General features: G+C 41.4%; 1 protein-coding gene across 1 annotated transcript in view; it reads left to right on the top strand.

Annotated features, from left to right (window-relative positions):
• The window catches only part of AFF3 (ALF transcription elongation factor 3), a 326498-nt gene that overhangs the window by 198142 nt on the left and 104918 nt on the right, over positions 1–23438 (top strand). The window contains exon 7 of the mRNA XM_030234927.2: positions 2132–2183. Within this exon, the coding sequence (XP_030090787.1) occupies positions 2132–2183 (52 nt within the window). The remainder of the gene's footprint in view (positions 1–2131; positions 2184–23438) is intronic.

Here is a 23438-nt window from a genome sequence, read left to right as displayed (position 1 = left end):
AGTTTGGCTAAATCACAGACATTCTGTTTCCTCACAGTACGTATGCTGTTTCCCTTGTTGCTGCATTAACATACATTGCTGAAAGTAGAACTGATGTGAACTCTGCTGGCAAAGCACTCAGGAATCCATATTCCTTCTCACACTCAAACAAACCAGTGTTCATGGTAATAATTCATCACTTAGAAAAGACCCAAGTTACAAATAGCAAATCTTTGAATATATGCCAACTGTTACTGTTGGTTTCTTGTTCCAAATTACCATAATGCAGATGAGCTCCAGGGCTCCAGGCTCCGGAAGGCTGACAAACTATACTGTAGCAACAGCTTCCTAGCCAGCCAGTTCACCATCTGGATATACTTTCTGAGGTCTCTGCTGAAAGTGAAGGGTGACCTAGAGATTATGGAGTGGATGTGTTCCATCCTGTGTGGATGTCCTGCTCATGCCTAAATTTTAGGTGGCTTTAGCTGTCCTCTTACAGCAAATGCTGAGCTTCCCTAGAGGTTCATGTAAACTTTGGTGGTTTTGAAGTCGTCCAGAGTTTTCCCCATCCTTTTCAGTAAAGTTTAGTCACTTCAGCTGGATAGACACAAACCCTACCAGAGGGGAGGATGACATCTAAAAGCACTGTGTCAAGGTGTTTGAGATACCCAGAATTTCCACTACAAGTCAGCTGCCTCCAGAAGGTCTCTGTCTAGAGTGTCCTTCAGCTTCCTTCTGTACAGTAGTGGAAGAACACTGGTAGCAGAATCCTGCCTCTTCTGAAAGCAAGAGCAAGTTTTCCAGAGGTGCCCGTACAGCTGCTGCTCTGTGGAAACTGAGGGTGAGGTGTTTGTCAGCAGCAGACAGATGATGTGTAATGCTCATGTGCATGGACTAGGTATCCAATACCCACTCAACTCAATGGGCAGCACATCAGGCAACACCAAAACAGCCTGACCAAAAGAAGAATTTCTCACATTTTTTTTCAGGAGGAGTAGGTGGATTTTGGCTTAACACAGCTCATTACAGGGTAATGGAGAAAAACACATCCATCAGTAAACTAGTCACATTCAACCTCTGTGCCTCCTTGTCTGCTAGGCAACATAAACTCATGTGTAGACAGCTATTAGCATCCAGCGACACACAAGAGTAGCAGCATCTGCACACTCACTAGGCCCAGGATTCAAGTTCAAGGTGATTCAAGTGTAGTAGCATACCCTCCAAATCCATGGTAGAGCTACACAGAAATCTTACACTGGAGTGCAGCTCTCTCAGGTTACTCAGAGAACATCAACTACAGCAAACATCAGCCTTGCTGGTTTTTGGCAGGCAGTCGAAAGGAGGGAGAAGGACTGTGCCTGACTCAGCAGAAGCAGCACCGCCCCACCTGCCAGGACCCTGCCTCCCACTGTCTGTGCTATGTAACTAACTTGTGTTGGGCAGATATTATTTTGGACCCAGGATGGGGATCATCACAAGCTAGCATACCAGGACCTTCATGATTCCTAAGGAAATGTGAAGAGGCATCCCTTGGGCCACTGATGCTTCCCAAGATTTTGGGTACTTGGCTTCTCCTGGCATTGAGTGCCTGAGCCAAACGTAGTAAAGAGGGCTTTCCCAGCCCCCACCTACAGAAGCTAAAGATCAAATCCTTAATGTGTCGAAATGAATGTGAACCAAAGTATCCATTGGCAGAGCTGTGCCCTGATCACTACCTTACTATCCCCTGTTAATGCTGTTTTGCTTTGTATGAAATAATTGCTGTTCCTGGAGCAGGGTTCTGGGGCAAGTGCATGTTGTATGGAGTTCACTCTCAACAGCAGAGCTTTAGGGCCCTAGAGAAATCCTTTCCACTGCTCCAGGGTCTGCTCTCCCTGGTAAGGCCTGTGTTCTCTAAGCACCTCCTTTTGTGGAGTTCCTCTGCCTACATTTCTGGAGCATTTGTCAGTGACAAGAAGAGTCAAGTCAGGATTGACTCCCTGCTTGCAAATGCTCCAGCAGTGCCCCTGCAGCCCTGAGGTTGCCTCCACAGCTGTCTGTGTGTGGGGCAGGAGTGGTCAGTGTTAGCCATGGATAAAGCATTGGTGTGTCACATCTGAGCAGTTTTCATACTGACCCATTTCTGATGTCATTTTCTTCTTCTCTTTTAAAGGGAAAAGTGATGTAGAGCCAAAGACCCCAGAGAAAAGCGCAACCCATACATCGTAAGTCACATTTGCGTTTAAGATTGGAGAAGGCAGCTGTGTTTTTATCAGATTTGTTGGGCTAAATAGAATTTGTTTGTTTTCATTAAGATAAAGCTCTTTCACTGATGCTTTTCAGAAAATGGCTTTTTAGATAATGACTAAACATTAATTATTTCTAGAACTTCTGCATGCTAGTAAGTCAGCAATCCTTGCAAGTGAAATGGCTCCATATCACACTGAATAGATATGAGATTATTTTTTGGGTGGGCAAGGCTGGCCTTTAGAACCTTACTTCAACATTACCTTAATGCTGCTGGAGTTTGTCACACTTGCTAAAAAACATCATGTCACATATGCCTTTGATGTACTGATGTAATTTTAAAAGACTGCAGTCTGCAGCTTCACCTCTGAATTACTTGAAATCCAATTACAGTTATCTCTGGTCTCTCACGATTTTGTTGATGTTTTTGAATTAACGAAAGAAGTCAAGAAATAGATAGGAACAGGCACTTGTAATATATCAGTGTTCACCTTCACTTTAGTGCAACAGTAGAAGCTTTTACCATTTTTTACTCTACTATACAAAAGACTGAATTGTTTTGCCAACATCAACCAGTCTATGAAACAGATGGGCTGCAAGCTAAAAAATTTAAAAAATAGCATCAGTCTTCCAAACTAAGCGAGATAAGTGAATTCTTTTAATAACTACCAGGCAGGAGCATTATGAATTTCTGCAAAATCATTCACCTTTTTAATCCCTTTGAGAGAGAGAAGTTCTTGTAACAGTCAGTCATGTGAGTTTTAGAGTGCATCTGGCCCATAATTTATGTTTTCTGATTCCTGTTATTTAAATTCAGAGCATTATATCATGTAAATCTCACAAGGTGCCACCATTTGTTACACGGCCAAAAGCAGTCACAGAAGGAGGTACAATAACAGTGATTTATGGTGGGACGTTTTGATTTCTGCTGCAAATACGCATTAAAAATCTTCTGGAAATTAATCTGGGAAAAGATTTGACACGGTGTAAGAAATGGCTTGTCCTGCAGATTGTGTTGTGGAATGTAATTATAGTATGCAAGCACATTTAGGCAAACTTATTAAATGAATTAAGCATTAGCAACCTTATGCCTTCTGATAGCATGATTGCTGGGAACATTTAATAGAATGATTTCAATAATTATCATTTTTAAAAATAATATTGCAATAAAGACCAAAAGAAGAAGGGTTTTAATGCCATCTGGAGGTATTTTGGAGAAATGAACACATTTATTTTTACTGATATTTAGCAGTATGTAAAACATAAGCCATCCTCCACAGTGTTTTTTCTAGTTAGTATTTTATTGATGAGGAATGTTCTTTTCTTCTTCATTGGATTAAAATCCTGTAAGATTTCTGAACCACAGTAGTGGTATCTCTGAACACAAAATACATGTTCAGAGGTACACCCCAAAATGGTTATGGGTTGGATTTGAGACTACATACTGGGTGATATAGTGTGTCAAAATCTGGTTAGGTGTGAAAGGTTCCTTGCCTAATAAGAGAGCTTGGTACCTTCTGAAACTGTATCTACTAGATACAGTATATTTCTAATGCTTATCTTTAAATTATTACTATATTCTAAGGTTACCCCACAGCATGCATTGGTTCCCAGAAAAATTTTTAGAGGCAGAAACAATTTGTTACTGTTGATAAATTACTGCCTTCAGGAACCAGAGGCCCCTCTAGTTAGGGAAATTCCATAGAAATGGAGGCAGGATTAAAAAGAGGAGATGAGACGGGACCCAACAAGTGTTGGGTCAAAAGAGAAGGAAGAAATTGGGACTGATACAGTTAAGTTGGAAAAGGAATTGCAAACATCAGGTTTTCAGAAAGAGATAAAAAACTGGGAATAGAGAAAACCAGAGATCAGAAACTGAAGACAAGTAAAAGCCATTAGCAAACTAAAGATGTACATGTTCCTCAACAGAGGGCTGGATCTGTGAGTGTTAGTGAAGGAGAGTAACTCACACTGATATGTAGGCATACACCAACACCCCAGTTCTCTTTATGCCACCCTACTGTCAGCCTTTCCTAGGTTTCTTCTCTTTTCCACCATCTTCTAGGACAGCTTTTTATCCCTGGTATCTCAGGCAGTCACAAGTCAGAGCTCCTCTTTTGGGGCTGCAGCAGTTCACACCTGTGCACACGATGCACAGCCAGGAGAACCTGCAGTGCACACCTGCACATGGACCTGTGAGCCTGTGTGCCTAGTCTCTCTGCAGATGGATGTTCTCTTCCCTGATGCACATGGAGAAGACCATGCCGTGGCAAGAGCTGCAGCAGTGCCCAGCTGGAAGTGTCAGGGGTGTGCAAGGGACAGGAATGCTGCCAGGGCTCCCTGTGGGTAAAAGCGCTGTACCCTCTTGCAAGGTGTCACTCCTCTCAGAGTGTCAGAGGAGTCCAGCTGGCATGTCCTGGCAGGGGTGCTGAAAAGGAGCAACGCTGATGTAGGAGAGAGATGGCACCTTTAGGACTGACATGGAGAAACTCACCCTGAATCAGCATTTCCCTGTGAAACAGGAACAAACAGCAACAAAAAAAGCCTCCCCCAAAGTCATGTTTGCGTAGAGGAAAATTACAGAAAAGATAGGGAGGATTAAATTAATGTTTTTTCCTTGAAAATGTCTTTTTTATTTTCCTCAGGCATGTTACAAGCCTCACACTCTAGCCAAGCTTATATGATTCAATGGCATTAATTCACCCCTGGTGCAGATATACTACCTCCATCCAAACATTATTTATGCAGCTTCAAAGGACAGGTTGATTACCCTCCTGAATCAGGCAGCCAGGCGTTTGTGAACCAAGCATTAACATGACATCTCCCCTCAAGGAAACCCTCGTGCCTTGCCCACTGGGCTCCAGGTCCTCAAAAACAAACATAACCCTGGGACCTGGAGCCCCAGGAGCAGAGGTGCTATCTGTAACCTCCCAGAGTACACAGACTGAGAGTGCAGAATGCACAGTGCTCTGTTCAGAGGCTTTGGGTACAGGAATCATTTGGAGCAGCATTATGCATAGGGGCTTTTCCTGTGCATCTAACTCCCTAGATAGACTCATTACGACATAGCTCTCCACTGATAATAATATTAAACATTAAAAAATAGTAGGCATTAGATGATGCATATTAATTGATGCAGCACCTTAATGAGGCAGATGAATAAAGGCAGTTATTGCAATGCTAAGGATAACGGAGATGGATTTAGGAGAATAAGACTGATGGAAAAGTGGGAAGGAAATCTAAGCAGAGCTTAGATCATTTTGCACAATATTCCTATGGCTTTCACTGCCTTGGCATTCAAAATAATCACCTGAGCTGGCACTAAAGAATTGCAATAAAAGGTGCAAACAATACAGAAGTGTTAAGCTGTCTGGAGTCTTCCCCAGTTGATTCATGTTCCTTGTAATTGAATGCTTTTAAAGCCATGAGCATTCTGTATTTGAAGGGGTTTTGTTGTCATTGTACTCAATATATATAGCTCTCTGTGGGTCATATGGTTATAGCTTTGCTGAGCATTTCCAAACTTTTAGGAGTGGTCAGAAATATCTAGTGATGTTTTGTTCTTTTGGTTTTGTGATCAGAGGGTCAATTTTCAAGGGTCAGAAAACTTTCACAAATTTTGTTTAAAATATCTGATTTTTATTAAAATCCTTTCCCCTCCTGTGTTTTTACCACTAGAGTCTGAAGAGTTGCATTAAGACACGGGTATGGATGAAGGAAGAGCGGTCTTTGGTTCTTTGATGTTTGCAGTTACACGAGTTTAGTCTTTCTTTGACAGATCTGTGTGTCCTTTCAGTAAGCCTCGGGTTGTTGTAATTAAAACTTTTAATTTTATAAAACTTTTGTGCAAGGCAAAGTGATTCCAACCAGTGCACATGTTTCAGAGGACCTTGCAGGGCCACAGAAACACCTCCCTGAGCCAGAGATCTGGGATCTTCCATCTTCCCACGTGCAAAATATGGCAATAATTTTTAAATGGCACAAATATACAAGGTGCCCAGCGTGACTCCTGCTCTTGGAATGACTTTCGATGTACTGTCTGTTGCAATGTTCTTCAGTACCTTTGTGTTTGTAAATGATTTCCAGTTCAGACTACCCAAGGTTAATCATGCCTGACTGTGATTCACTGCTATGCATTTACCTCGACATTTCTAGTGCACTTACTTAATGATATCAGGGCTAGCAACCAGATACCTCAGTGCTGCCTCTTTATTAACCCTCCCACAATTGTTTTCATGCTGAGCTGCTCCAGATTTTCCCCTCCCTTTTTACAAGAGAATTAACCAAGATTGAGGGAGGCTTTTATAATTTATGGCAGTTGTGCAGGTTTTGTCCTTTGCTAATACTCTCTGAGAATCACAGTGATCACAGTGTATGTGTGTTTGTGTGTGTTGGCTTGTTTGCTTTTGCCAGGCAGAAATAGATGATGGCTCTGTTCCCTCCCTGTACTGGTCCCCAGCATCACGTGCAGAATGGTTTGCTCAGGGGGATCTTCATTAACAGCACTAAAGTCAGCAGCTTCTAAGCTGCCCATTTGCAGACATTAGTGCTACAGTGTCTTGTCCATCCAACACCTGCTCATCATTCTCACCACCCTGATTCTCCTTCAGGAAAGAAACATCATGTTGGAGCAACATCACTGCTGTTCTTGCTTGATGCGACACGTTTGTATTGGCACGAGCATCTCATGTCACAAAGCATCTTTCTTCCTCTCTTGTCTTGCCCCTTGCATCTTCAGACTGGCTTACAGATAGTTGTTCAACAGCTGAAGTCACCTGCTGGTTTCCCCCTTCTGCAATGAGAAGACTGAGGCAGAGGGGTTACAAGGTGCCTGCAGAGAACAGAGAGAACCAGTCTCAAATACAGGTGATCAGTTTGAGCAAGTGCTGCCAGCTCACCATCCAGCTCAGCCCTCGGGGAGTTTGTCCTCTCACATCTGGCTGACGTGTGGTCTTGACCTCAAGTCTCTCAGGCAACAGCTGCAGTCTAATGGGACGTTGGGAGCTGGAAGAGTAGCCTTAATCCTTCCTCACTTCACTGAAAGCCCTGGTGCAAGTTATTTTACGTTAACCTTGGGCTTTTCCCCAGCTAAAATAATTAGACCACCATGAAGAATATCTCATTAATATTTGTACAAAGTGTTGAAAAATGTAATGTCTTGTAAAAAAAGCTGAGGATTACTCACCCAGAACAGTAAAGGAAATGGGTAGTAGTTTAAGTTTTCAAAGGCAGACGTGGGTAGTAAATGGTAAATGTCCTGAGGAATGCCACATGTAAGGAGAAAGGGAGAGCAGAAGCTGCTGCCCTTCCCAGGTGCCTGCAGACCTGGTGATCAGTGGCAGCTCCTGCCCCATCACCATTCTCCCATCCTCTCCCTAGAGTTTCAGTCTTGGGACAAGGGTCACACAGTTTAAATTAGAAGGATTTGGCTTTAATCTTGCTGAAGTGGAGGGAGAGATGGCAAACAGAGAAGGGACAAAGCATGCAAACTGCAGAGGAAAAAACCCTCCAGCAGTACATCTTCAATATCCTTCCCTTTGTTTGCCAAAAGGACCATGATGGATCAAGTCAATTGAACCAGAAAATAGCTAACAGATGGGCCTGGAGGACAATGGAAGGGGTGAAATCCATGCTAGTGAGGAAGCTGGTTCCAAAAAATAAAGGGCTGCACACACTTTTATGGGCTATAATCCACTTTTCAGCTTTCCTTTTAAGATACTGGGGCAACTTTCTAATCTCTCACAGCTCAGCTTGTGGGCATTTTAGATGGCAAGGACATCTGCAGCAGACACATCAGCCAGTGATTTGGTGAGAACTCTTTTAGTAACTCCACGGGCTCTATCCAGAGCTGTCCTGGGGCACATCAGTCTGCTCATGAGCCACCAATGACCCTGCTTTGCTGAGGAGCACAACTTCCAAAGGATGGTAGCCAATATGAAATAGCACCCTTTGTGATAATTTTTGGTTTGTTTTGTTTCTAAAAACTTTATTATATCAATGGCTTTTAATGTATATCTGTGATGTTTCTGAGAGAAGTCATGCAGTCCATGAAAAAAAAAAGAAAGAAAGAAAACAACCCCTCACTATGATGAATGAAGGCAGTGTTTTTCAGAGTGATGGAGGTCTTTAAAACTGCACAAGTGAAAGTCTGGTGTTTATCCATGAACTAAGTCTCTGGCAGAAGAAGAAGGCTGGTTTCATTGCACTATTCCACCTGTTTACTTGAGCCTCAGCTTGCAGAGCTAAACCCTAACACAGCCAGATTCTCACTCTGCTCAGCCAGTCAAGCAAGGGCAGCTAAAATTTTAAAACCCCCTCCTCAGCTCTCATATTTCCATGAAAAAGTTCCTCTTTTCTGCCATCTTCCCTGAAATATTACCCTTAGTCCATGTACAGAGTGTTTCTCTGTGTGTTAAATATATAGACTGTTAAAAATGTAATTCTGCCATAACTTCCCACTCCCAAAAATGAAGTGATTTCACCTGTGGGATGCATCAGAGTCACTGTAGTATTGTAACAATGCTGATGTGAACCTTTCCTGCCAATTCCTAACCTTTTCTGAGCACAGATTTTTTGAGTTTACTGAGCACAATGCTGCTGATAGTTCACAAAAAAACCCTATTGTAAGTTGACCCCAAGAAGTCTATTTTCTTCAAATGCTACAAAGACATTTTCTTGGAAGACATTTGCTCACACACATCTTGACTGAATCTGTCTTTAAGGTCTACAAAGTTAAGGAGAAAGAATAAATTTGTATTACTGGTCATCTTTTTGCCATGTAAAAAATAGAGACACACAGTAGTCAAAGTTGATACAAGTAAAAATAATCTTTAAATAGTACCTAAAGTCATAAAAAGATCTCAAAAATATGATCTCCCTGAAAGAAGATGAGTTGGAGCTGATTTGTTCGGTTCAGAAAGAAAACATATGGAAACCCAATCTGACCTTAATTGCAGCTGTGGTTTTCCTGGGACAAAATTGAGCTTCTGTTGATTTTGAGTCAGACCAAAAAAAGCATTATCTGAGATGTCAACAAAAACGGGGATAGGTGAATGCTAAATAAAAGTACTACTGAGGTCTGGGGAAGTTTTTTATGACTTAGATGGGGTGAGATAGGGCTTTCACTGTCCTATTTTTAAATGCTATCCCTCTCTTTTACCAGATATAACAAATAGCTTGCATTAACCCCCCTTATGGCTCAATGCAGAGTTTTATTTATAAAGTACCCTTGATACAGACCCTCTTGTGTAGCACCTTCACCTTTACTATCTACCTGTACTCTGCACACTGTAGAGAAAAATAATTAGTTGCTGGAAGCTGACCTTATTTTGATGCTACCCTTGGCTCAAAGCTGAAGGGGAAAGTGGTTTTATGCAAGAGAAACCTTCACTCCAAAACAGTAGCTTTTGTCCCATTGGAAAACTTAATATTATGCAGGGCATCATTTCTAATTTTATACCAAGTCAAAAAATGCTTCTGTATCACCAGTGTTCATTAAATGCCATTTAGAGTAAAGCTGACCAGCTTAACTGGACAAAATATTATCATGCTTGAGGAAATGTTTTCCTGTAATATACTGAAAGCATATTTTTCTCTTAGGGACTGTTTTCCTTGGACTTTGTCAATTTTAGGGGACTAATTAGGAATTTTGTATGCGTTATGTATTAGCTCGGAATGCAGTGGTTCAAGAGGGGTTTCCAGGACAATCAGGAGATGCAGGTAGCTGGGAAGAAGTCTGTTTCACTGGCAATGCCTCCAGGAAGGCAGACACCACCGACCCCACGCTGTATTTTCTCTCTGAAGAAAATGATAAATGGAAGCTCGGCGTCTCGCACGTTGGAGTCACGGTGTGCGTGGTGCTGGTTTTTGCTGGGCTAAAATTCCTGGTTGCCAGGGTAACACATTTTGGAAATTCTCTACCCTGGGCGAAAGCTACTGCAACTTGAAACCCGCCGTAGCTGATGCTTGGCGGGGGCACCACTGCTGCTGTGCGCGGGGGGCTGCTGGCTTTGCCCAGGGCTTTGGGGCAGGGAAACAAAACAAAATGGGTCCAAAGGAAGAGAAGAGCGATTGGGAGCGTTCGATACTTCCAGGATGTCATAACCTGATCGTTTTCTCCACACCTTGTCAGCCAAAGATGGGAGCAGGGGAGGGGGGGTTACCTCATCTCAGGGCTGAATTGCTGGGTGATGGGAAGAGGAGAGGTGTTTGTGAGCCTGGAGGGTGGGGAGAGGAGGAGGGTGAGAGGGGAGGAAAGAGAGATACAGGGTTCTGGCCACCTGCCAAGAAAAATAACTAACATTTTGCAAAAGAGAAATCCTAAGACTGAGGTCATAGTATGGAAAAAGTCTGTTTCACAGACTCTTGAGCCTGAATACAGGCCAAGTTTTTAGGGTTTTTTTTTCCCCCTAAATGCAGGCATCCTATTAACATTTGAACACTAAGCTCGTCCACGAATGGAAAGATTTTGGTATCTGAAGTGCCTTAGATTTATACTTTATTGGTAGACAGATAAAATTTTTTAATAACAAGTGAGATTCTGAATGAGAAGCTCCCTCCTTTTGCTATTAACTTATTTTATGACTATGAAGAACAAATTAAAGGAATCTAAAGAAGCGCCTGTTTCTCCCACAGAGTGACCAACTCGAAAAAAAGAGACATTTCAAGCTTGGTGGACAACTTTTTATTTGCCATGCAAAATACAAAAAGATACTGAAACCTGAAATGATGATGAATTTTCCTGTGTGGAAAAGTCTGACTGATCAGCCATGAATAGCTATGATTTTTTTTAACCTTTATAGTGGCAGGCTGGCAGTTTCATGACAAATTACTTTTCATACCTAACTAAACAAATTATTGAAGTTCTTCTGCCTTAATCTTTGGATTTGGATTAAAAGTCAGAGTGTGGATATTTTTTAACTGGGGAAAAATAACCCTTTGGATTTGTTAGGATGTTATTGCAAGCAAGTTTTCTGGTCTTTGATTTGCTAAGCTACAACTGGAATCTACCTTCCTCAGGGTAAGAATATTTCCACATTATCGTTTCACCTGTGGTATTTTAAGAGGGAGAATATTATATCTCAGCGTGTATCTTGGCTTTGTGCATTCTGTTCTTTGTTTAGCATGCAGACAAGCCTCATCTCCCAAAAGAGATGTGGAATATATTTATCGGCAGTTTTAGAACTGATGATAGATTTGACAAGCAAGCAGGGTGACACACTGAAGCTATCAAAGCTGCAGATGAATCAGGACAAAGGTTTGGATGAGGTATATTGTTCCTGAGATTCAAAAGGCTTATACTTACTGATCATTCCAAAATCAGGGCAACTGCACCACCGACTTACAAAGATAAAAGCTAAGTTTTTCCAAAGGAAAAAAAAAAACAACCACATGGTTTGATTGGCCCACAGACCTTTTATGGCAAAATAGTGCAATTACAGCTGGCATTTCTGCATGCTGATTTTTATTAGTTTTGTAAGATATTTTGTCAGGATTCATTTGTGCTGATTCCTCCTTTCACGGCATAAACTGTAAGCAATTGTCGGTAGAGGGAAGGAGTCTCTCGACATATTTCTTCAGAGACACACTCCAGGAGGTGTGCGAAATCAGGTACACTAAATTAAAACAGAACTGATCTGTTACCTGATAATCATGTGAACTTACTGTATATTTAATTGTATTAGAATTTAGTGCAATTATGGGTAAAAATTCTGTACATTTGCCATCAGCTTTCCTACTATCAAAGCAGAGCAGACAAATCAGCACAAATAATATCTTTAAAGTATTTAACAGCACAATATAGACAAAGAATGAGCAAATTTCCCTTTTGTATCTGGCTTGATGACCAATTTTTGTATCATTTAAGTGGGCAGAGAGGGAGCCTTCTGTTCTGAAGTTCCCCAGGGAGATGAGGCAGGCACCCAGATGTGTGACCTGTCTTGATGTAGTGTCAATGAAGGCCAAATACAGCAAAGGGCAAGGAGAAGGTCTGGGGCTGGGAACCCCAGAACATCACAGAACATACCCTCAAAAACAATTTGTCATTACTTTGGTCTGTATTGGTTTTAACTTTTGGTCTTAAGAAACAATTCAGGTCCCTGCTCATGTAAAATCCTTGTTTTCCTTACAACATATAAAAATGCGATATGAGGCACAAACTTTAATACTTGTAATAACTGTAAGCAACAGCAATTTCTATACACTTCTGTGGAAAAAACAATGAAGCCTTTTGCCACAAACTGTTAAAAAAATTTGGGTTTTCCTCTGTCACATGAGAAGATTTTGATCTCATAAATAATTACAGAAAAGCATGATGCCTTTTAGCAGGACTTCTTTCAGTATTATTGTTTGAAAGACCAAGAATTCCTGTGAGTACCTAGATTTGCGTTTGTGCTGTGCTGCCCATCTCCAGTTCAGTTAGAAAGCATTTCCCTGAGAGGAGCAGGCTTTACTGAGAGCAGCCTCAGTAAAGGCAGGATGACTTACACATGTAGAAAAAGGGCTTGCTGCAAAGTGACTGCACATGGAATGAGCAGGGGGGGAAAATAGAGGTGTTGGTCAGAGTGGAGGTCTGCTTCTCCTGCACATGCCTCCCAGCTGCCCTCAGCACCCTGAGCATCGTCCCGCAGCCCGGCAGCCGCAGCATGGCTCCGCTGCGCGAGCGATCCAGCTCCGAGGCCAGGAAACACGGATGTCCTGTCCTCTCCCAGAGTTTTACTCTTGCAGGTTTTGTATTCAGGAGAAGGAAACCTCTCCCTGAGCCTTCTGCATGTGTTTCATTCCTGTCTAGGAGTGGCTGGCTGATGCCACTCTTCAGCAGGCAAGCTCTTGTGGGGAGCCCTGCTGCACCCACAGCAGCATCCTGTGACTGGTGCTGAGCAGGCAGGAGTCAGGGACCAAATTGCCAGCTCTGCAGCCTGGGAAACAATGGAATAAAGAGAGATCAGAGGAATGATAACAGAAGACTTGTCATCCAGGATTTTAGGGGTTTCATTACTGTATGTAACACATAAGACTAAACAAATATAAAGACATACATAATACATAAACAGTGAGAGGTGGGCAGAAAGCTGAATGCTAAAGATAGGATTTGTAGAAGGACCTATAATACTGATATTATTCCAAATTTGTATATATTTCCCTCAGACAAAAGTAGGTGGATAATAACCATCATCTCCAGGCCTTGTGAAAAGATTATATAAAGCAACAGCACTCCTTTTAAAATTATTTTGATTTATCTTTATCTAACAGAAATGGCCAAGTATCTCTTTAGCATGATCCCATTTGGCTCAATGACATTGCAGAGCTATGAATTCAGTATGAGAAGAACAAGTCTTTCTGTGCACTGAAGAACATAAAAGGTCGGGTGCCTAGCTGCAAAGCAAATACCTCCTGCTCAAGCCGCTTATATTTTTCTACTTGAGAGAAATTAAAATCTCATCTTATTTCTTTGCATGCTCTTGTCATCCACTCAGATTTTTATTCAAATAAATCTCTGGTTCTTTTCAAAGAATGTCTTCTGTATGAGTTGCATTAGCTTTAAGGACTCACCAAGAACAGCACGGTCCAGGCTGACACTCTCCCATCAGAGAAGGAACTGTATGAATCTTATCCTACAATTCTGCAGCTCAGTTAATTAAGTATTTGATGTCCTAAGAAGCTGCTGCCTCCCAAAGCCAAGGAGAGGAAGCTGCCAGACCCTGTTTCCATCTTTGGCCACCAGACACAGTGACGTTCAGAGACTTTCCACCCATCACACCATGTTACACAACTCGAAAAAGTTGTCTCCCTAGCCCAGAGTGTTGATGAAATTAAGTAGCATGAAAAATTAACCCCACTGTTGTTGTAATGCAGCTGGGTAACATGTAGCCTCATTTGCTGCTGCTTTGGTAGTGTTTGATGCTTTGGTAGTGTGGCACTGTGAATGGGGCAGAGGGGAACCCAGTAGAACAAACCTGGGGAATGGCCCCAAAACCCTACCCACTCTCCAGGTATCCTTGGGCACCTTAGGCCCAGTGCAGACTATGATTTCTGATTTCTCTTTCCCTGACTTGTTACTTGCTGTCCATCCTTTGCCATCCACCCCTTCTACTTTTTACCCTTCAGTTTCTTCCTTGCTGCTACCTTTCTGTTGTTTTCCTACCATCGCATTCCTGGTTTTGTCAGGATTCATCACCTGCAGCCTCATTTCTTACTGCTTTTCACCTGGCCCCATTTTCTATTTCTTCCTTTCAAAACATGTCTCCATGTCTCCTGAAAAACAGAAAAGAAGTAAAGAGATGTATTTAACAAGGGATACAAAAAATACACCCACAGTAGCTCAGGTTTCTGGATTAGTGCATATCCTCATTTGCCTCCTTTCTCCTTTGATTTTTCCATCCTGTCATCTCTGTTTAATGGTAAAGACTAACTTTTAAATCTTTTGTCAGGTGCTAGGTATTGCCCCAATCTTCCTTTGGGGCATGTAGTTTTTCATTACTTCCCTTTTAAGAATCACACAAGAAAAAGAAAATAGAGAGAGAAATATTAATAAGGAGAAAAGTTTTACTTAGCTACAAAATGTTTTCCTTTTATAACTTTAGGCATGATTGACAGATAGGTTTATTTAATCAAATTGCCTTTTCTGACAGTGTATTATTTAATGAGGGAGTTCTCTTTTTTGATTGCATAGGAAGTGTGGAAGCATCTGAGAATTTCTGATGTGCTATTTACTTATCTATTATGTTGGGAATCAGTGTAATTTCAATGTCAGCAGTGGAATTAATAACCATAACTGTTATCTGTCACAGAATGATCTATTTGGGGATTTTCTCAGCAAACCAGGATATATCCCCCATCCTTACACCACAGAAGGAAATTTTAAAAAATAAGTCAAATTTGAACATGTTTTTGTTTTGATTATCCCTTCCAGGCTAATGGTAAAGGCACATATTTTTTGGGCTTTAATTCAGCATGAAGTCGCTGATATGAAATCTTTTAGCAGCATAAATTATCCCTACTTTTTTCCCACCATTTATTTCACTCTGTTTCTTGAAAACCTCTGCAAGGATGGGTCCCCATTGAATTGTACCCTCTCTTCCCAAAAACTAAAACCAAAAAAACCCAAAACAAACCCCAACAAAACAACAACCAAAAAAAAACCCAAAACCCCACCAACAAAAGAAAACAAATTTAAAAATCCCTGACACTCTAGTTTCCAGAGATAAGGAAAAAAAAATCCCTTTTTGGCAGTAGTGTGAACTTGGGCTTTGTTCTGATTTTGGTGTTGTACTTCACCATGTGAGAACGGGGGAGTGTCTGAGCAGACAGATGGAATTACATGAGGGAGGCAGACAGGGCCCAAATCTGGTTCTACTCTCTTGAGGTTATGTGCAGCCTCACATAAGTAAATAACTGATAAATGAATAAAACTTTCAACTGATACATTTGATAAGTACCAAGACTTTTTATATGACTCCAAAGTAAGGGCAGTAACTATTAAATTAATTGCTTTTTAAATAAAACACATAAGAGAAATTTTTAAATCCTTCATTGTTCCTAAAAGTGTTTTAGTGCCTCATTAATTCTTGATTAGCCTGGTTGTTAAGAGGCCATTATTATGTGGTAATAAGGTGTAGGAAATTACCTCTAGGACTATAGTCAAGTCACACAGACCTGCTATAGTTAGCACCTCATCAGGTGCTCAGACCAAGTGCCAGTGGTGTAAATCAGGGGTGCCCTGCCCGTGGTGGGGCTCAGGGTGCTGGTCCTGTGTGATGGGATGTTAGCTGAGACAAGGTGAATCCTCTGGACTGAGAAGTCCTGACAAAATATGATCCTCTCAGCAGCCTCCTGTTCTTCAAGGCTTGCCAGTCTTGCCTTTGGCAGAACAGGAAAACTGCTATAAAACAGTGGAATAAAATTATTTTGCAATTACACTCATTTAAGTAACTTAAAATATGCCTGAAGCTAGTGCAGATGAAAGTTCATTTTTCGCTGTATGATTTGTTAGGTAGAGTCAGAGGGGATTTGGTGCCATATCCCCAAACTAATGACCTCTTCAGGTCATTAATATTTCTTTTGAACACACAACCCCTCTCAAAGCCTGCTACAAACATTGGTAAAGCTAATCATTGTTACCCTTTTACAAATAGGAAAATGAGCCTTGGGAGCCATTTTACTGTGATTTGATGCAACATTAATCAGCATTCTATGGAAAATATTTCTATGTCCTAGTTTGCATCTATTTATTTTTCAGTGTGTATTATTATTTTCTTTTCCCTAAATCTCTTAGAGGTTGGTGATCTAATGCTCACCATACATTATACAGCTCCCACTCATTACCTGTCCAGAGTGGTAATGTGATACAGCAGCATCACCATCTTTGCAGAGCACTGAAGATGCTCCTGCTAAAGCCACAAAGTGAATTCTCACTAGTACCTTCCTCCTTATTCCTTCCAGTCTTTGCAGAGCAGATGAAGCTCAGTGTCCTCAGAGAAGGAGAGCAGCTCAGGGCTGGGGTGGTGCCCAGGAGTGATGCCCTGCAGGGTGTGCCAGCGCCAGCTCCCTGCCCTCTTCCTGCTCCTGGGTGTCAGAGGACACTCACACCTTAGGAGTGGTGTCAGAGCAAAGATGCAAAAGGCTCATGTTGTGCCTGAAGCCCCAAAATGGGGCTGTGACCTGGGTTCCAGTCCCAAATATCCTTGTTTGTTGTTAAATAGCTAGACACTCAGTTCTAGCTATTTAACAACAAACAAGGTTCTCATTTCTTTAAAATGTTGAAGACCTGCTTTTGCCCAGGTCTTCAACATTTTAAAGCCCCTGGTGTGGCTTCTTGGGGCATGTGTGACAGTGTCCCTCATCCCAGCCCTGAGTGCCACCCCAGAACTCCTTGGGGACTGACCCTGAGCCACAAGCAGCTAGGGAAGGGTCCCTCCTGTGTCTCCATTTCACCCTTTGCAGGCTCAGAGCTGGGGCTGTGGGACAGAGTCTCAGCTGATGTTTCAGCTGCATCAGAAGTAGCCCCAAGACCTGTGCATGGGAAGGTGCTGCAGGCTATGGGCACCACTCCCCCTCATTCCCATAGCACCCCAGAGGGCATGGCCATCCTTCCAAGCTCATTTTCAGCCAGCCCTTCTGGCTGTGACAAAGCACGCCCCCAAGCATGGCACCGTGTTTGGCTAATTTTGGGTGTGCTTGCCCGCCTGCCAGGTCACTGCCATGGCAGCACTGTCCTGGGGCAGAGCCAGGGCCCATGGAAAGCCATGCTGGTGATGCCTTATGGAGGCTGACCTAGAACAGAGACTAGACAGAGTTACAGAATTAGGCAGGTATTTATTAGAAGGCCTCAATAGATACACCTTGGGCAGCACAAGAGCCCAGCCAGGGCTACACCCAAGATGAACCCAGAATAGTCACAAAATGGACAACCCGTCACGAGGTCTCACGCTTTTATAAGTTCTGGTCCATTAGCATATTGGAGTGAATTGTCCAGTTATAGCTTTAGCTAGTAAAGTCCCATCCTTCTTGTTTTCCTCTCTTCAGTCCACTGTTGTTTATGCTCTTGGGCCTGGTTTGGATCATTTGTCCTTGGTCCCCAGCTAGAGAAGGAATTCTTTTGTCTACCTACTCTGTGAAGAGAGCTTACTATCGCCTAATGTGAAGCTCAGAAGTACACACAAAAGCAGTACAGAATCTGAAAAAGAGAAAAGCTAAAACCTGAGGCACCACGGGCAGCAGAGCCGTCCCCATCAGACAGGCAGTCAGTGACCATCACCCCAGCTGCAGTGACATCCCACACACAGCCCCAGTGGTCCCAGGCAGGGCTGCAGAAGGCACCTATCTGCTGCTCCTTCATGCATCTGCTGAAATGTGTTTTTAATATCACATGATAATAATTAGCAGGCCAATTGTCAGAGCTATTACAAGGATGGGGGAAAACTCCACCAGAAAACCAACTATTTAAAGGCCACTTCTAAGTGCAGTTTCAGATCTCACAAAAAACTACTGGAAGAAGCAATTACAGCCCAAACCAAAGACTTTCAGGAGTTAATAACTGCATGAGTGTGGCAGTAAAGAATGTCAAGAGTTAACAGTCCCAGCGTGGTAAAATATTTAATCCTAATCTAAACAAGCAATATAACAAATCCTTGTAAGGAATGAATGATCTCTCACATGTAGCTTAAAATAATCAAATTTTGATTTAAAATACCGAAAAATAGGTCAAATGTTATGGGTTTTTCTGGAAGAAATTGAAATCGTCCAGTCCAATTTCATTTTTTATTTGCAACATTCTGCAGATGAATAAATGCATTCTTTACACAAAACCCGCTTGCTCTGTCTCAGTCAGGAATGCTTGTTTGCCAGAGAATCAGGGGCTCTGGAGTGTTGACATATTCTGTTCCAGTAGCTCTGCTGTGTTCTGATGGAAGAGAGATTGTTCTATGGAGGAAGATACAGTTTCAGCACCTCTTCACCTCCCCACCTTGGCTTTGGCTTTCTTTCATTTAAAATTTCCTCCTAGTGCAGGCTCAGAGATGAAGTAGAGAGTGAACAGCGTGAGATGTTGGGTCACAGGCACATCTGAGGCAGTGCCTACCCCAGCAGGACCCGGAGTTTCTGAATCTGGCTGAACAGTGACTTTGTTCAAAAGCAGTGAATCTCTTTGCCTCTATCTCCTCTTTCTGACTGAATGAGAATTATCATGGGTATGCTCACTTCTGATTTCTCAGGGTGTTGGGAAATGTACCTATGCAGAGATGTGTCCCTAGAAAACATTGCAAGAGGATGAAGCCCAGGAGCAAATTGGTCTTGATAGGATGGATCCTGTTTCATACTAGTTAATGATCCTGGTAATGAGGAGAGCCAGTGTGTTCAGCTAGATGGAAGAGTGAGAGAAAGTATCAGTAAGAAAATTCTGACAGAATTCCTTTTTTTACTCCCTGTTCTTCTTTGGAACTCCTTTCAATTGCAAATAAACTTGAAGCTTTCAAGACATTTATAAAAAGATGTAATGAGGGCTGGTTGCTGCATTTTTTGGAACAGGAAAAACCTTTCTGTAGTACACTGAAAAATACACAATGATTTCTTTAGACTAATAAACACTGCTGGAGATAATCTAAGGGTTTTTAGAACTTCTGGAAAGTAATTTACATATTTCAAAGCTCTTTATTGTCAGTCTCCTACATTTTGTCTATTTTATTTCTTATTTTTATCAGCCATCTGTGCTGTCATCAGCACTAAAAATATTTAAGTGCCTGATATAATACATACATCTGAAGTTTTTTCTCTGATCAGTAAAAGTCATTTGCCTTGAAGGTAATAGAGTGAGCTAAATTAACTGCTGATGAAACTGGTTTTACTAGAGTGACACTGATGATAAAAGTAACCCAATACATTTAGTTCAGGAGATCTACTTTTGACCATTAACAATGTTGCTACTAAATTGAATTCTTCAAAAGTCAAGTGTCATTCCTTGTTTATATGACTTTTTAATATATATTGCAAAATATAGACACCATATTTAATCACAAATTATTTGCAGTTGCACTAAATTCATGTATGATTATCTGTAGGGTTTATTGTTATTTAAATATCAAACAGATAATTATCCACAGCTCTGACAATATTAAGTTCTGCATATTTTATTTCCACACCCAAAAGTACTTCTGAAATAATAGTGATTGTTTTGATTGGACTGAAGCTGACATCAAGTAATAGCAAGTTAAGTGGCACTTAAAGCCACTTTTTCAAAGGTGGAGGCCATAGGGAGATCCTGTTTGGCCTACACAGAATTCTTGTCCTGGGAACTCAGTATCAGATAATCGTAAATTACAAACATACAAACCAAACAATCAGCTATGTAACAGAGTAGATTTAAGCGAGTATTCTTTATTCCTATCGGTTTCTATAAAATAAACAAACAAAATTAAAAAGCCAGCAACACAAATCCTTCCATTTCAGTCACGTAGCAATCTGAGAATCCAGCTCCTGTGTGCTTGGTTCATTGCAACACTTGCTCACAACACTGCTGAGGATATTTGCATCTATTAATGTCAGCCTGACAACTGATGACAGAAAAAAATATTTCACTGAAAGTTTCAATTAACTGCCAATGAGAGGGAAAAAATGAAAGAAGCCAGTATGTACTGTGGACCCCTATGAAACTCAAAACATATCTAGGTTTAGAACTTTACAAATGGAATTAAATTAGCTTCTGAATCAGCAGTGGTAATTGATACTTTGTTTAATACAATGGAAATTATGTGGGGTAACTGAAAATAAAAATAGTTTTGTTAATTTTCTCAGCAAAATGTAAAAGAACTACATTCAGGGCCAATAATTTCATTTAGGTTACCTTACCCCTTATAGTGCTTGGGCAGCCTTGTTACAGTGCTAGATACAAGCATATTTCAAAGTAATGTTCTTGAAAGAAGGAAAAAAAACCACAGCATTTCAGAAATGTTGAAATTTATAATTTTATACAGAATTTAAGCTTCTTTAGTTATTTAGGGAAAAGCATTGCTCAAATCTAGCAATTGCCAAGCATTTTGGCTGGTCCTCACACTGTTCCTGATGGTTAAACTGTGTTAGAAAATTCCCCTTAGCTCTAAATCCCTCACACAAGACTCTAGTCAGTCTTGTCAATGCTTGAGCCTTTGTGAAAAATTATTGTTGACATTTTTGTTGAGTTGATTCAACATTTCCAAAGTTTTATGATGGCAGAAAGCATTATCAGATATCATTTAGACTTCCAAATGAATATTTTTTATGAGATGGTTGTGGTAGTTTGCTGCTGGGTGGTAGAAGTTGGAAATCAGAATACAATTGTGTCTAATTCATTTTTATACACTATTCCTATTAGTTAAAATAGGCAATTTCTTTTCAATTCTTTACAATTTCTTTGCAGTTTCTTTACAATCCTGACATAGGATTTTTGACTGATTTTTTTCTCAGAAACTGCCACCGTGATACTGCCAGCATGCCAAGCTGGTGTCTAGAAAGAAATTTAAGAGCAGTGATAAAAGGAAAGGATAAAATAGAAGCCCTTCTTGCAAACAAGGGTTTGTAATAGATATTCTGACATGATATGAATGATGAGGGATGGAAAATTCATAAGGTTGTGTGGAAGTGCAACACACACTCTGAGCATAGAAGACTGACCTATAACTCATAAGATAGTGTGTTTCAAGTGAGTTATGAGAGTTGTTCCCTGGTGTATATTTAAAAAGAGACATTAGAAAGGAGATTTAGTGTGGTTTACTGTTTGAGAGCTAAATTCATAATTTTTTCCTAAGAGTGTTTTTTAGAAAAAGGACTTTTCCTTTTCTTTTTTTTTTTTTTTTAATACATATATATTGGAGTGCAGGTGGTGTATTTCTGCACAGCATGTGCATCTGAATGCTGGGAATAAAACTCTTCTCATCCAAGAGCAGCCCTCAGCTGACTATCTTTGCTGTTGCTATGTCCAAATGAGATTATTTCTCAGAAAGAGGAATAGCCAATTTTGCATCCCAGAAGGGTTTATCTCAAAGTGAAACAAGCAGGCTGGAAGCACTTGGTGACATCAGACCCCAGGGCAGCTGGGGGAAAACCCCCTCCTCAGTGGAGCTGCACAGGGCAGTTTGAATTGATGGGACCCTACACCAGCACCTATCCCTTCACTGCTGCTCTGTGGGAAGCAAAGGGATTCGCTGACCACTGCAGCTTGCACATGTGTTGTCCTCCCCCAGCAGCAAAGTTCATGGCCATGAACTTGCCCCAGGTGCCAGTGCCAGCCTCCACCTTCCCTGTCCCTGCAGAACTTGTGCTCCAAGTCCTGGAGCTCCCTTAGCAGCCCCTTCCTCTCTCCCTTCCTCCTTCAGCCCATCCTCAAGCAAACCTGAGAGTTCCTGTATTTTGGTGGGTCTGCTATCAGTTCAGAGATGTCTGCCCTGTTGGGATTATCTCTTCCCCAGCATATTAAAGCAGAGAGGAGTAAAGAGAGCACTATCACTAATGCACCATCTCCTACTAAATTAAGCTTGATAAGCTGGGTAACCCTGTTGGAAACACCCTGGCCATGGATGGAGCTTCAGGAGCAGTGCATTCCCTGTCTCTGAGCCAAGCATGCAGGCTGCAGGACTCCTAAGGAGCAGCAATCCATTTGCCCCATGGGGCAGAATGTGCCTGGTGTTGTGCAGAGAGCTTTGCTTTCCTTTTACAGTCTGCCTTGGTAGGAAAAAAATAATGCATTTTTCCCTGTGCCTATCTTGGCTGAAAATGAAAGGCTCTGAGAAATCTGCTCATGGGAGAGGTTTAAGCCCATTCCCACAGAAATTTGAGGGCTGGAAATTTTGACAAAAGTCGCAATGGCCCCTGCATGTTTAATGCACAGAACTCCCTAGGGCTCACTCCTCAGCACCGAGTGATAGCACATCACCTTGGCCATGTGTGAGCTTTCAGGTCTGTCTGCCTCTTGTTTCTCTTCCCCCCTCGCCAACCTTGCCACACAGTGAAATTAGTTATTAGAATTAGTTATTTGACAATTTATTCTGACATTGTATTATTCCAACAATAATGGTGTGTAATTAGGAGCCAGAATATAACAGTGGTATGAAGATGATTTTCACAACGAGATTTCTTTAAATTAAAATTTCATTGCTTGAAAAGTGTCATGCTTTTGCCCTTTGCAGAGTGAGAACAGTGTCCATAAATGAAAGGGATGACCCTCAGGGATGGATAGCATGAGTTTCAACTCCAGTTGGAGATTCTCCTAAGGCACTGCTCTTCCATACTATGTGAGCCTATAAGGGCACGATATATTTTAAAGTCTCTGTAAAGTGTTGATTTTACAGTGAAACTCCTTCCATTTTGAGGGGGTGGGGTTGTTTAGGGAGCTGTCTGTGTAGCATCTGGAGTTGTGAGAAGTCTGTAGCACTACAGACCTGTCAATTTTCTATAGATTATCCTCACAGCTTGTATCTTTAAATAAAATTGTGTGCTTCCTTTCACAGTAGCCAACTGGATTCTTGTCTATTTATTTTCTTGTTTTAATCATTTTTTTCTCCATCTAGTCAAATAAACTGCTAAATTCAGTGTGTATGCTATGGAACTTCATCCAAAACTCTACTGTCTCCTTCCTGACAAGGCTGACAGAGAGTATAATCACTTGTATTGTCCAGAGTACTGTTTACATAAAGGAGCAATAAATACCTGTTGAAATTTTTACTGGAGGCCTCCCAGATGGATGGTTCATTTATTATTACAGACAGGGT

The sequence above is a fragment of the Serinus canaria genome, chromosome 1, assembly GCF_022539315.1.
Source record: "Serinus canaria isolate serCan28SL12 chromosome 1, serCan2020, whole genome shotgun sequence".
NCBI lineage: Eukaryota > Metazoa > Chordata > Aves > Passeriformes > Fringillidae > Serinus > Serinus canaria.
This window is presented reverse-complemented; position numbering and strand designations above follow the sequence as displayed.